The 15,170-nt window shown below is 41.6% G+C and overlaps 2 protein-coding genes across 2 annotated transcripts in view; one reads left to right on the top strand and one right to left on the bottom strand.

Annotated features, from left to right (window-relative positions):
* Positions 1 to 4,701: 4,701 nt before the first annotated feature.
* Positions 4,702 to 15,170, top strand: part of UBXN4 (UBX domain protein 4) — a 47,174-nt gene continuing 36,705 nt past the window's right edge. Inside the window, exons 1-2 of the mRNA XM_002749480.7 lie at positions 4,702 to 4,858; positions 12,224 to 12,326. Of these exons, the coding sequence (XP_002749526.2) occupies positions 4,777 to 4,858; positions 12,224 to 12,326 (185 nt within the window). The 5' untranslated portion in view covers positions 4,702 to 4,776. The remainder of the gene's footprint in view (positions 4,859 to 12,223; positions 12,327 to 15,170) is intronic.
* LOC118154608 (uncharacterized) lies at positions 4,705 to 9,525 on the bottom strand. Its single transcript, XM_078327897.1, has one exon. It carries the CDS (start codon positions 5,453 to 5,455, stop codon positions 4,928 to 4,930), a length of 528 nt encoding a protein of 175 aa, XP_078184023.1. The 5' UTR covers positions 5,456 to 9,525; the 3' UTR covers positions 4,705 to 4,927.

The raw sequence follows: 15,170 nt of genomic DNA, 5'->3' as shown, positions 1-15,170 counted from the left end.
ATATATGACGTTTTTAAAAATAAACTTATTTATATCTGAAATTATTTTTTTCGGCCAGGTGTGGTGACTCATGCTGGTAATCCCAGCTCTCTGGGAGGCAGAAGTGGTGGATTGCTTGAGCTCAGGAGTTTGAGACCAGCCTAGGCAATATGGTAAGACCCCGAATCTGTTAAAAATACAAAACAAAAACGACAACAAAAAAACCCATAAATAAGTTATTTTTTCTTTCCTCTGTCTATTAAAATGGGAAGGGTACCTCTTCTACCCACCTGTGTTCTGGATCTCATCCCAGATTGTTTAGATGGTGGTAATTATAAGAAGCAAGATCCAACTTCCAGGAATCTAACTAGTGAGGACAGTTATTATCTCACAAAACAAGATGTATGGAGACTGAGTAGTCCTTTTTCTTTATTTGAGACAGGGTCTTGCTCTGTTGCTCATGCTGGAGTGCCATAGTGTGAACATGGCTCATTGCAACTTCAATCTCCTGGGCTCAAGCAATCCTCCCACCTCAGCCTCTGGAGTAGCTAGGACTACAGGCACACACCACCATACCCGGCTAATCTTTTAATTTTTTGTAGAGACAGTATCAATATGCTGCTCAGGTCGGTCTCAAACTCCTGGCCTCAAGCGATCCTTCCATCTCAGCCTCCCAACGTGTTGGGATTATGGGCATGAGCCACTTTGCCCAATCTGTGCTTTCTTTCTTTTCTTTTCTTTTTTTTTTGAGACGGAGTTTCGCTGTTGTTACCCAGACTGGAGTGCAATGGCACGATCTCGGCTCACCGCAACCTCTGCCTTCTGGGTTCAAGCAATTCTCCTGCCTCACCCTCCCGAGTAGCTGGGATTACAGGCATGCGCCACCATGCCCAGCTAATTTTTGTATTTTTAGTAGAGACAGGGTTTCACCTCATTGACCAGGGTGGTCTCGATCTCTTGACCTCGTGATCCACCTGCCTTGGCCTCCCAAAGTGCTGGGATTATAGGCGTGAGCCACTGAGCCCGGCCCTGTGCTTTCTTCTATGTGTCTTTTATTAGGAAAAGTTTTCCTAGAAACAGCCCCTCCCACCCCACTTCAAGGGGAGGTTGAAAAGCCAGTATCTGGCAGGTTGCTTTTTTTTTGAGACAGAGTTTCACTGTTGTTACACAGGCTGGAGTGCAATGGCATGATCTTGACTCAACGCAACCTCTGCCTCCTGGGTTCAAGCAATTCTCCTGCCTCAGCCTCCCGAGTTACTGGGACTACAGACGTGCACCACCATGCCCAGCTAATTTTTGTATTTTTAGTAGAGACGGGGTTTCACCTTGTTGACCAGGATGGTCTCGATCTCTTGACCTCGTGATCCACCCGCCTCGGCCTCCCAAAGTGCTGGGATTATAGGCGTGAGCCACCGCGCCCGGCCCAGGTTGCTTTTTTTGTTTGTTTTTTGTTTTTTTTTTTTTTTGAGAGTCACCCAGGCTCAAGTGGCGCGATCTCAGCTCACTAGAACCTTCACCTCCTGGGTTCAAGCGATTCTCATGCCTCCGCCTCCAAAGTAGCTGGGATTACAGGCGTGCGCCACCGTGCCTGGCTAATTTTTGTATTTTTAGTAGAGATGTGGTTTCACCATGTTGGTCAGGCTGGTCTCGAACTCCTGACCTCAAGTGATCCACCCACCTCAGCCTCCTAAAGTGTTGGGATTAGAGGCATGAGCTACTGCACCCCATCCAGGATCTGGTAATTTTGCCTCTCAGTAGAAAGTGAACTATGTCAGGAAGGGATAATAGAAGGCATGGTAGAAGAATGACGGCTGGATTGGCCATCAGCAGAATGTGCTGTATACCCCATTTTCCCTCCCATCTCCATAGGGGCCCTCCGTTTTCTCATTTGTTCAATCTAAGACCAGTTCCTTTCCAACAGCATTTAATTTTGTGCAAATCTCACCTTACTTTAAAAAGGCTGTCTTTCCTAGTCCCAATTCCTGTCCAGCGAATGTTACTTTCTTCCTCCTCACCCTCACACTCACAGATTCTTTATGGCCCTTCACTTTTCAACCCTCTGCCACCTGGCTTCCGCATATAAGAACCCATGAGAGTTGCTTAAAATGACCTCTGTGTTAATCAAAACAATGGACGTTTTTTAGTCTCTCATCTTAATTGACCCAACAGCAGCATTCTACACCGTTTCTCACTCCTTACTCAAAACTCTCTCGACCCTTGACTTCTTTGATATTATACACTCTCCCATCTTCTTCCACCGCCCCACACCCCCACATTCTGCCTTTCCTGCTGAATCTCTTTTACTAGTTTATACTTATTTTATTTTGAGATGGAGTCTCACTCTGTTGTTCAGGCTGGAGTGCAATGGCATGATCTCAGCTCACTGCAACCTCCCCATCCCTGAATTCAAGCAATTCTCCTGCCTCAGCCTCCCATAGCTGGGATTACCCAAAATCTCTCTCTCGCTTCTTTTTTTTTTTTTTTTGAGACAAGGTCTTGCTCTGTCGCCCAAGCTGGAGTGCAGTAGTGTAGTCATAGCTCATTGCAGCCTCAAACTCCTGGGTTCAAGTGATACTCCTGCCTTGGCCTCCCAAAGTGCTTGGATTACAGGCATGAGCTACTATACTTGGCCACAAAATCCCTTCTTCCTCAACCTCCACATGTAATCAACAAAATATATTGGATCTGTCTCCAAAATATCAAAAATATCTACTTCTCCATCTCCCTTATGTTAATATATGAATAAGTGACTCTTACCTGTTCTCTTCACATTCAGCCATTCTACTTCAAATCCAATCTATTCAATTACTATGCTACAACTTAAAAGCAGAAGTCTTGGCCAGGTGGGTGGCTCACACCTATAATCCTGGCACTTTGTGAGGCTGAGGTGGGCGAATCACAAGGTCAGGAGATTGAGACCAGTCTGGCCAACATGGGGAAACACTCTCTTTACAAAAAAATACAAAAATTAGCTGGGCGTGGTGGCACGTGCCTGTAATTCCAGGTACTCAGGAGGCTGAGGCAGGAGACATTGTTTGAACCAGAGAGTTGGAAGTTGCAGTGGGCCGAGATCGCACCACTGCACTCCAACCCGGCCCATGAAGGACTTTTCTGAATCCATTAGTCCATGTTTGGTCCCATCCTCATACACTTCTGTAGCACTCTGACTTTACCTTCTGTGACATTCATCCCCACTCACAATCATTTATTTAATGTCTGCCTTCCTGACTAGACTGTACAGTCACAAAGACAGGGCCTTTTTGTGACTGCCTAACCTCCTTATCAGTGCCAGGCACTATGCCTAGCTCATAATAGACGAATGATAAACATTTGGCAAATGAACATAAAACTATGAAAGATTCTTATTTAATTCTAAAATAGAAATAATTAAAGACATAGCTCTATTGGAATAATTTCTAGATCGACAGAATTTCAAGAAGTCTATTAAAGTTTATGTTAAAGGTCAATTTTAATTTTTCCTGAGGACTGCTGTCCTATAGAAGCAACCGTCCCTAATCAGCAATATATATGATTAGGGACGGTTGCTTCTATAGGACAGCAGTCCTCAGTGTATAATAACCCTATATATGAAAGGCCTGGTTGGGGAAAAAAAAGTACAAAAATCGGAGTGCAAATAATTAGCTACATTTAGGGAAAATATCTGTAGGAAAGGTGGTATTTTCAGATACAGCACTTCCTTTATCTTGCAAAGATTGTCAGATAGTTGTATGCTGGAAGATAAATTTAATTGATGTAGAATTTAACATAATGCAACTTTAAATAAATCCTGCAAGCCTTTAGCTAATAGTTATTACAGACCATGTTATTTCATGAAAGTATTAAATATGGATCAGTTTTCAATTAATGGCAGCCAACCACAAAGCATCACATCTTGATTATAGGACATTCTCCCAGAAAATCAGAAATCGCTTTTCTAGTCTTTTTTGTATTACCATGGAAAGTAGCTGGAAAATAAATAATCTATTTTCTGCTTTTGGGTTACTTTAAAAAGTAGCTGTGGCAATAGCATAAGCGTTTTGAAGTGTCTAGGAATTGTCAGTGTCTAGGAAATTGCTGAAGGCCTGCATTCTACCAATTCCTCCGCTTAGGCACATGAACTACAGGTTATTACAGAAGGTGACTTGAGGTTTTTATCCTGTTTTTCTACAAGGTTGGGCTAAGTTTAGCAGAAATCAAAGACTTGGAGTTAATCCCTACAAAGCCCATTTAGTTCCATGCGTGGACGATTTCCTCCACACTAGAGTCTCAACGAGGCCAAGAATAGCTTATGCCAGTCAGAGTGACACTTCCCGTCCTCCCTCTAAAGTGGCCCTCACTACTGCCACCTTTAGCCGTGCCTCAGAATCCACAGTTACATTTTCCACACTACGGAGGCGAATAAGCCTAAGAGAACTACAATTCCCGTCATGCCTCACTGCAGGCGCCGCCGACGTGCCGTAGCAGTTAGTAATCCTTCCCGTCGCCTCCCTCCACTTCCTGGACTGCTAGGCTGGAGGCCTCGCGGGCGCGCGCACGCACCACCGACTCGCCAACGAGAGAAGGCATTGGGGCACCGACAGCGACGGGTTGCGTCCTGTGACGTGCGTTGTTCTCGCAGGCGCTAGCGCGCGTCTCCGGGTGCCGCTGACGGGCGTACGCCCTAGTGCGGAGCGGGAGGTGGGGGCCGAACCAACAGAGGCTGCCGGGGCCGCAGAACCAGACGAAGACGGAGGGCGGAGCCAGCTACTGGATCGCAGCGACTACACACCGAGCTAGCGCCTGGGCCCAAAGGGAGCGATGCTGTGGTTCCAGGGCGCCATTCCGGCCGCCATCGCGACGGCTAAGAGAAGCGGCGCGGTCTTCGTGGTGTTCGTGGCAGGTGAAGAACGCAGGGGCTAGAGAGGCGGCCGGGACACTCCTCCGGCCTACCTTCATCCTCTAGTATACCTCAGCCTCCAGCCAGCCCTCCCCGAGACGCGGGCGGCTCTCGGCTCTCACTACAGCCCCTACTACCCCGCTCCCCAGGGACGGCTGCGACTCCGCCACCAGATCCCCCACAGGGGCCATGCAGACCCTCCTTGCCCTGTTCCTTCAGGCCCCGGTCGCCCCCAGCCTTTCCTTCTAGCCCGAGAGGCCCGGGCTGCCGGCCCGTGAGTGTTAAGCGCCTTCCCCGGTCCGTTTGTGATACAGCGGGCCTGGCCCTACCGCTGCCTCTCCCGGCACCCGGGCCTGAGGCATGGTCTGGCCTGGTCCCCAAAGCGCCCCGAGCCCCGCCGAAATCTCCTGGTTCGGGGCGAGGGACTCGGCCAGCAGGCCCCAGCCGCCCAGCGCTGCTCGTCGCCCCGAGCCTCTCCCCTACGCAGCCAGATCTCCGCGACCGCTTCCTAACGCCCCTCTCTGTACCCGAGGACCCTCTTTGGAATGCTTGCATGTCCGTTTCGTTACTACTGTTTAGGTGGAGGTAGGAACGGGCCATTAGGCAAGCAGTTGGGTTGTAATTAGTTGTGGACTGTCAGGAAGAAAGCTGTGTCATAGATAAGCAACAAAGAAAAACCACTTGATGTTCACGGTTACATGGTGATAGTACGTTCCTGAAACGTAAACTTTTTTGCTTTATAGAGGCTTAATTTTTTTTAATGGCAGTATTGGCAGGAGATCTAGTGTGAAGTAATGTTACAAATTTTTTTCTCTTTTTTAAAATACATTAGTTTCAAAGAAATAGCTGTTCAGCGTTTGTTCTTCCCTTTGTTGTTTTCCTATGCTAAAATCTACACGATTCAGAGAACGTCTATTAACTCATTTGTTCTCTGTTGCTCTGGGCTATTTTGATCCATATTCTCCTGTTTTACTACTGAAATCTTGTAGATTTTTAGTAAACTCCCTGACTCTACGCTTCTGCTCATTCTCATTACATGGACCGAATCAGTGTTTGTGGCTGTTATTAATTTGGGGTGTATTTCTTCAACTATTTGTGTTTAATAACGGTTTATTTACAATTCACTCACGTCTTTTAATAGCTCTATAACTTTATGCACTGCAGTGAAGAACGAATTATTGAAATGTGAATGTCATTTAGCATTAAATTTGGAATTTATAATTGTTATGCTAAATTTTTAGCTCAGTGCTGTTTATTAGAAGAGCTTGAATAGATTCTGTTATGCTGTCTGGGGGTTATATTATACTTTACATAAATTAATTCTGTAATCCTGTAAGAAAAAAATGGATTGAAAATGAAAAGTAAATGACAATATGTTTATTCCATATAGTAGTAGGTTTTTGACATTTTAAATTGTTTTTCTCCTGCACTCTTAGTTGATCCTTGCAGTAAATAGAACAGGTTTGATTATCCCCATTTTATAGATGAGGAACTTAGGTCAACAGTCATAAAGTGACTTGCACTAGGGTCACAAAAAGGATTTATATGTCTTAACAGTCAGATTTTTTAGTAGATTCAAAAAACTGTCTTGCTTTTTGTTTGTTTCTTTTTTTTTTTTTTGAGGCGGAGTTTCGCTCTTGTTACCCAGGCTGGAGTGCAATGGCGCGATCTCGGCTCACCGCAACCTCCGCCTCCTGGGTTCAGGCAATTCTCCTGCCTCAGCCTCCTGAGTAGCTGGGATTAATTAGAGGCACGCGCCACCATGCCCAGCTAATTTTTTGTATCTTTAGTAGAGATGGGGTTTCACCATGTTGACCAGGATGGTCTCGATATCTTGACCTCGTGATCCACCCACCTTGGCCGCCCAAAGTGCTGGGATTACAGGCTTGAGCCACCGCGCCCGGCCGCTTTTTGTTTCTCAAGGAAAAAACTGAGTAGTTGTAAATTGGTGATTTAAATTGGTATAGAAATCAGAAATCTAGGATTATGGTAGTCATGTTTTTGAACAAATGTCCTAACATTCCTAGAAGGCACTCTTGAGGTAATCAGTTAATTTGAAAAAAGAAATGAGAGATTTTATTAACAAGTATTATTATTTGGAAACTAGTACAAATTATTGGAATAGTTAAATAAGTTACAGGTCTTGCTTTTGGAGGCTTTGTGTGTATATATACTTTCTTCAGTTTTTACTGGTGAGTATGTATTACATGTATTTAGAATATAATGACTCTTGAATGTTTACAGGAAGACTGTTAGAAATCTCATAAAGAAGTCTGTCTGTCCCTTGACCTGTTCCAGAATACAGTTAGCTTTTTTAGAGTTTTAGCCAGTTAATCCCCAAGATTAAGTAGGATTAGTGTCACTCTAGGCATATGTAGATACTGGACTCGTGAAACTGAAACACTTACAGATTGCTTAGTGCTTTCTTTATAACTTTGAAGCCCGAACTCGTGATTTTCTTAGGTCTGAGACCTCAGTAATACCAACTGAATGGAAAATTTGAAGAATACCTTTATAGCTGGAAGAAGTGATCTGAAGCGTACACTTCAGTTCATAGAACTATTCAAGTGAGATTCATTTTAGGCAAGTTGTCTTTAGTTGACATTTTCATGGATGAATTAAAGAAGAATGTAGAGTTGATGTTTGGAGACTGGAGAGATTACTACTACTTCAGCCAACGATATGATTTTCAAAATATTGTGGCTGTGTGAATTGAAAGAAGTGAAACAAAACGATTTTCATTTAATATTTGGGAAGGTAGAATAATCTGTCAAGGAGACTGAAGTAAAAGTATCTTTTCACTGGTTAGTGTTGCTAGGTAGGTAGGCTAAATTTTGTTAATGACAGACACCGTTTAAGGGTTTTTTTGGTGAATGTAGACCACAGAGCCTTTAGGTTTTGAGCAGTTTTTTATTTAAACATCAGAAACACTGGCTGTATGAGGGTCTGCAACTCTTTGCTTCTGAGTTTGTGTTGCTCTCTTTAAGTGCCTTTACTTAGGATACTGTTGATACAAAGGATACAGTGTTTTCTCCTAAAATCTTAGGCCCACCTATCTCCATAGTTGATAATTTGATTAAAAATAAGAAAGGAAAGATATGAGAGTTAGCAATTAATAACCCCACTCAGTAGTATTAAGAAAGTTGTCATTGAGCACTTGAGTATTCAGCTTCCACCACTGCTGAATCTAGGACAGACACTGCCAGTGGGGTTGAGACATTTGGGACCCTAATCATATGGTATAGTATAGGTGAGGGAGTGACATATCATCCTCAAAAGAAGCAAGATTTATACTTTCAGCTACCTACATGATATCCCTGTTTAGATCTCCCAGGATTTTCAAGCGTTAAAATGTATGTACTACCTAAACTTGGGTTTCTCTCCCCAGTGTTCTGCATCTAAGTGGCTCTACCATACATCTGTTTGGATAAACCATAACGGTGTGAGTCATCTTTGACTCTTAACTCATCAGTCTCATCGTGAGCTCCGGATTGTTCATGACATTCCCAATCACATAGGCCTTTCCCTACACACGTGTTCTTTCTGCGTGGTGAGCTCTTCTGGCTCTTGACATGGCTGAGCTCTTTCATCCTTTAGATTTTAGCTTAACTGTCACCTCAGAGAGAGCTTCTCTAACCATTATAAAGAGGTCTCTTATTTTCTCTTTTCTTTTTAATAGCATTTATTACTGTAATTATTTATAGTGTCTGTTTAAAAATTTTGTATACCATTAGCTTTTAAGCTGTTTGAAGGCAGACAATTTGGTTTATATTTAGTATATGGTTCGATGTCTAGCACAAAGTAAATGTGCAATAAAATGGTGGACATATAAAAGAATGAATGGAAAGGAGTTCTCACTCTTCACAGACTTCTCTGAGAATTGTTTGTAGTTAGAATGTTCCCATATGGTTATTTTTCTTTGACAGGTGAGTCATTTATTTGGAATATTATAACTGTCCTCATCTGATGGTTTCTGAAGTTGCATATAGAATGATCTCACTTGCAAATGGTAACTTCTCATTATTTTGCATCTACAACACCTGGGAGTCTGCTAATGGAGTATTCTTAATGGAACATTTGGTCTGTGGGCGCATTCTAGTCCTGTTCACCTTCCCATGGCCAAATTTCTTAAACTATTTCTGGTATTCCTGGATCTCATCTCACAAAATATATTCAAATATACAGTATTAGAGTCAATTATTATAGGCATGCCATCCCTTAGTATATTAGGCATTTAGCTATTCCACAACGTACTTACTGAGTGCCTATGATGTTCTTTTGTAGGAATTTTAGTCTTGTCGGTAAATAAAATGGAAACATCCCTTGCCCTCATGGAACTTTCATTCTAGCCAGGAAAGACAGATGCTGGTAAACATAATTAAAAATGCATAGTATATTGGAAGGTGATAATACAGAAAAGCAGAACAGGATAAGGGAGCTTTGGGACTGTCTCAAGAGTGTAATTTTAAAGTGAGTGATTAGGGAAGTTATAATTTTAAAGTGGGTGATTAAGTATCAGCTTTATTGAGCTGATATTTGAGCAAAGTTTTCAGGGAGTTATCTGGGGGAAGAACATTCCAGGCAGAGGAAACAACTAGTACAAAGACCTTATAGCTTATAGGCGTGTCTTTCATATTTGAGGAATAGAAGGAAAAGGAATAGCAAGAAAGGAAAAAGGAATGTGGTAGTTGGAGGCCTGATGTATGGAGCCTTGTGGGCCCCTGTAAGGACATTGGCTTTTACTTTGAGGAAAATGGGGAGTCGTTTTGTGATCTGAGCAGAGGATTGATGTAATCTTTCTTTTTAGAGAAAGTTGCTGTGTTAAGAATAGACTTAGCAGGAAGACCAATTAGGAGGCTGGTATTAGGCATCTAGGTGAAATGCGATAGCTTGAATCAGGGTAGTAGTAGTGGAAGTGGTAAGAAATAGTTATATTCTTGATATATTTTGGAGATGGAGTCAATTAAAAATTTTTGGCCTGAGAACTGAAAGGATGTAGTTACCATTAATGAATAATTGCCATGAGGAAGGCTAAGGGTGGATTAAATTGGAGCAGGGTATACCTGGGAAGAAAGCAGCTTTCAAGAGTCAGTTAATAATGATCTCACTTTTGTAAAATATAAATTGTGGCCTGAACACATTTAAAAAAATCTGTAAATTGAGGTTGCTCACCTTTGAGAAACCGCTTAACTCTGCTAATCTCAGAAATACTTTTCATTTACTTACTTGGGTAGGTTTATCTCTGCCCACTAACAAGTGGTTATGCCAAAGTTTAAATATTATGGGTCTAAACTTGAAATGATCTCTTAATAGGTATAACTTTTAAAATTTATTTTTCTTTTTTAAGTTTTTTAAGATGGAGTCTCACCCTGTCGCCCAGGCTGGAGTGCAGTGGCGTGATCTCAGCTCACTGCAACCTCTGCTCCCTGAGATCAGGCGATTCTCTTGCCTCAGACTCCTGAATAGCTGGTACTCCAGGAGTGCGCCATTACACTTGGCTAATTTTTGTATTTTTAGCAGAGACGAGGTTTCACCGTGTTGGCAAGGCTGGTCTCAAACTAATTTATTTTTCATTTTAAATTTATTAATATTATTTAGAGACAGAGTCATGCTTTGTCATCAGGACTGGAGTACAGTGCCATAATCGTAGCTCATTGCAGCACTGAACTCCTGAGCTCAAGTGATCCTCCTCCTTCAGCCTCCTGAGTAGCTGGGGCTATAGGCACATGCCACTACACCTGGCTAATTTTTTTTTTTTTAGTTTTTTGTAGAGACAGGGTCTCGCTTTGTTCAAGATCTCGCTGATCTTGAACTCCTGGCTTCAAGCCATCCAAAGTGTTGGGATTACAGGCATGAGCCACTGCACCCAGCCGATAGGTATAAGTTTTAAAACTTTTTTTTTTTTTTTTTTAGACGGAGTTTCGCTCTTGTTTACCCAGGCTGGAGTTCAATGGTGCAATCTCGGCTCACCGCAACCTCCACCTCCTGGGTTCAGGCAATTGTCCTGCCTCAGTCTCCTGAGTAGCTAGGATTACAGGCATGTGCCACCATGCCCAGCTAATTTTTTGTATTTTAAATAGAGATGGGGTTTCACCATGTTGACTAGGATGGTCTCCGTCTCTTGACCTCATGATCCACTCGCCTCGGCCTCCCAAAGTGCTGGGATTACAGGCGTGAGCCACCGTGCCTGGCCAAAACTTTTTTTTTTTTTTTTTTTTAAAGATAGGGTTTCACCATGATGGCCAGGCTGGTCTTGAACTCCTGACCTCAGGTGATCCACCCACGTTGGCCTTGCAAAGTGCTAGATTACAGGCGAGAGCCACCGTGCCCAGCCTAAAACATTTTTAAGTTGCAGTATGACATACAGTATATTAAATGAACATAGGTGAACAGCTTGATGAATTCTTACATATGAATATATCTGTGTTTCTGTAATCCAGATCAAGATACAAACATTTTCAGCACTCCAGAAGGCTCCTTCATGCTCTTTCTCAGTCGGTAGTAGCTTTCCCTCTATTAAGGTAGCCACTATACTGAATTCTATCACCATAGATTAGTTTTAGGTTAGCATTCATTTTATAATTAGCATACTTGTATTAAAAAGAAAGTCCAAATTGCAAATATAATTGTATCTGCCTCTGTCTACCTTGGAGGAATTTTGGAGAATAAATGCTATAGAGTGGAAATGTTGAACTCAACAGAAAGGTGCCACATAAAGGACAGATATCAAACTTTTTTTTCTCTCTTGCTAGATAGAGTCTCACTCTGACGCCCAGGCTGGAGTGCAGTGGCGAGATCTAGGCTCACTGCAACCTCCACCTCCCGAGTTCAAGTGATTCTGCTGCCTCAGCCTCCCATGTAGCTGGGATTACAGGCATGCACCACCATACCCAGCTAAGTAGAGATGGGGTTTCACCATATTGGCCAGGCTGGTCTCGAACTCCTGACCTCAGGTGATGTACCCTTGTCGGCCTCCCAAAGTGCTGGGATTGCAGGTATGAGCCACTGCGCCCAGCCTGAAACTTTTATTTTTCTAAAATCACATGTACAAAAGCCCAAGTAGGCACTGCGCGTTTCTATCCATGACTACTTATTATTGTACTTTTTGCATCATAATGTAGATGGCTTCTTTTAGGAAATACTTTGTATCATCTAAATAGACCAATGTAGTTTGTTTTCATTGCTCTTTATTATGTGAACTGTGTATGCAGTCACACTTTTCATTTAGTGGAAAATTCCATTTTCAAATTGGGCAGAAAGTAGTACTGGGGGGATTATGTTTTATTTGAAGTTTCTGTTTTCCAGGGAAAAGGAGTTTGCCATCAGCAGATCCTGGCCTGGTATAATAATTTTTGAAATGTTTTACAGGTGATGATGAACAGTCTACACAGATGGCTGCAAGTTGGGAAGATGATAAAGTTAAAGAAGCATCTTCAAACAGTTTTGTTGCTATTAAAATTGATACCAAAAGGTTTGTTTATGTTTTAATATTTTATTAGTTTTAAAATTTCTAAGTATTGTCTTTGTGATTTATAGTGATACTTTTGCACTGTAAGAATGTTGATGTTGGGCTGGGTACTCCCAGCAGTTTGGTAGACTGAGGTGGGAAGATCACTTGAGCCCAGGAGTTAGAGACTAGCCTGGGCAACATAGTGAGACCCTGTCTTTACAGAAATAATAATAAAATCAGGCAGGAGTGTGGTGTGTGCCTGTGGTCCCAGCTACTTGGTAGGCTGAGGTAAGGGGATCACTTGAACCCTGGAGATTGGGGCCACAGTGAGCTGTGATCATGCTACTGAACTCCAGCCTGGGTGACAGAGTGAAACTGTCTCCAAAAAAAAAAAAAAAGAATGTTGGTCAGGCACAGTGGCTCATGTCTGTAATCCTAGAAATTTGGGAGGTGGATCCCTTGAGGTCAGGAGTTTGAGACCAGCCTGGGCAACAAAGTGAAATCCTGTCTCTACTAAAAAAAACAAAAATTACTCTGGTGTGGTGGCACGTGCTTGTAATTCCAGTGGGAGGCTGAGGTAGGAGGATCGCTTGAGCCCAGGAGGTTGAAGTTGAGGCTGTAGTGAGCAGTGACTACGGCACTGCATTACATATAGCCTGGGTGACAGAGCAAGACTCTATCTAAAAAAAAAAAAAAGTTTATGTTATGTTTTTGCATATCTAAGACATATTGTGATCTTAAATTCTGACTGCCATTTGCTAAATTCATCATGAATCTTGCTGAAAAAAGTTCAAGCTTTCCTAATCTACCAAGCAGCTATCTAACATGTACCAGGAATGCAAAAAGAACAGTGATCTCCACCTTCTAAAAACTTGGAAATAGTGGTAAATCATACATTGAATATCTCTGAGAGGTTGATTACTCACTGTCTTGAATCCTGTTTTTGGGAATGGAGTCATTTAATCAGTAGAAATAAAGACATTTATAGGCTCCTCACAGTACCTGATGTCCACAAGTCTGTTTTGTTTCTCCATTCCTCCTCCCCATCTTTAAAAAATAATTTTATTATAAGAAGTTTCAAACATATATGAAAATAGCAGTGGAACATACCCCATGTTCTTGTCAACTAGCTTTGGTCAGTCTTGTTTCATCTATACCCCTTCCCAATTCCACTCAATCCAAATAATTTTGAAATAAATCACAGTCACCATATCACTTCATCTATAAATATTTTAGTATGTCTCTGAAATATCAGGATTGTTAATTTTTCAAACATAACTATAATATTAATACTTCACAAACTAGTAATAATTCTTTAATATCAAATAACCAGCCAGTGTTCAACTTTCCAGTTTTCTCATCAAAGTCATGGTTTTATTACTTTACTGCAGCTTTTTAGTTCAAAATTCTTCAAGGTCCACATATTGGGATGCATTGATTTTTCTCAGTATGTTGGCTTCTCCTCCAACTCTCCTGCTCTTTGCAATTTATATTTTAAAGACACCAGGTTATTTGTCCTATATGTTTGTTCTGTGGTTTCCTTTTTTTTTTTTTTCTTTTTTCTTTAAGACAGGGTTTCACCATGTTGGTCAGGCTAGTCTTGAACTCCTGACCTCAGGTGATCCACCCACCTTGGCCTCCAAAGTGCTTGGATTACAGGCGTGAGCCACCATGCCCAGTCTATTCTGTGGTTTCCTATAGTTTGGATTTTGTTGACTGTAACATGTTAGTGTCAAGTTGGTTCTTTCCTGTTTTCTATAAATTGATAGGTAGATTCAGATTTGTTTTTCCTCCCGCATCTTGTCCCAAGACTACTTCATAGATAGTGATGTGTCTTCTATCAGAAGACAGATAATGCCCTGTCTTTTCTCCTTAGCAGCCATCAGTGATCAGTACCTAAAAACATTATTATTTTTTTCTTTGAAGCGGGATTTCACTATGTTGCCCAGGCTGGTCTTGAAATATTGGACTCAAGAGATCCTCCCATCTCAGCCTCCTGAATAGCTGTGGTTACAGGAATGCGTCACTGTGCCTGGTGCTGAAAACATTAATTCATTAGCACTTACAAAGTGGTATTCCTGTCCTTTTGATATTGATAATATTAGAATGAATAATAGGTTTTAAAAAATCACTGTCAAGATTAAAACATTCAGAAATTTGCCTATAAGTTTGTAAACTTTATGTAAAAATTTTCTGTATTAACAAAAACATCAAATTGTAGTATAACCTGTCTCAGAACAGTTACTAAACTATATACTTACTGAGTAGTTTTTAAAAAACGGAATCTGGATAGGTGCTGTGGCTCACGCCTGTAATCCCAGCACATTGGGAGGCCAAGGTGGGCAGATGGTGTGGTCAGGAGTTCAAGACCATCCTGGCTAACACAGTGAAACACTGTCTCTAAAAAACAAAAAAAACAGAATCTGTCAATTTAAGTATATCATTTTATTTTTATTGTCCATCACCTTCCTGAAGCACCTTCTAGAGTTGGCAATGGCAAGAATAATGTACAGTTTTACAGGGAATGTGGAAAATATGAAAATTTCAAAATTCTTGAGATTGTATACAGACTAATGTGTCTGGCATTTTTTTTTTTCCAGGCAGTGCTGAAGAAAGTGTCTGGCATTTTTAAAAGCAAATTTCTGTTAGCAGATGAAGGAATGCCTATGTATAGTGATGGTTCATGTTCGTTTCACTATAAACTGCATGCTGATAGAATCTAGTGTACCTTCAAATCATGGAAAATAAATTTTCTTTATTACATAATACCTAAGTCACCCAATGTTTTGGGAACAATTTAGTGTATATACATTTTTGGAGATAGTGTGCAATAAAAATAGATTATTAGGAAATGCATAAAAAGTT

This window comes from Callithrix jacchus, chromosome 6, assembly GCF_049354715.1.
Source record: "Callithrix jacchus isolate 240 chromosome 6, calJac240_pri, whole genome shotgun sequence".
NCBI classification, from domain to species: Eukaryota; Metazoa; Chordata; class Mammalia; order Primates; family Cebidae; genus Callithrix; species Callithrix jacchus.
The sequence above is the reverse complement of the archived record's forward strand: the minus strand, read 5'-3'. Positions and strand labels throughout refer to the sequence as shown.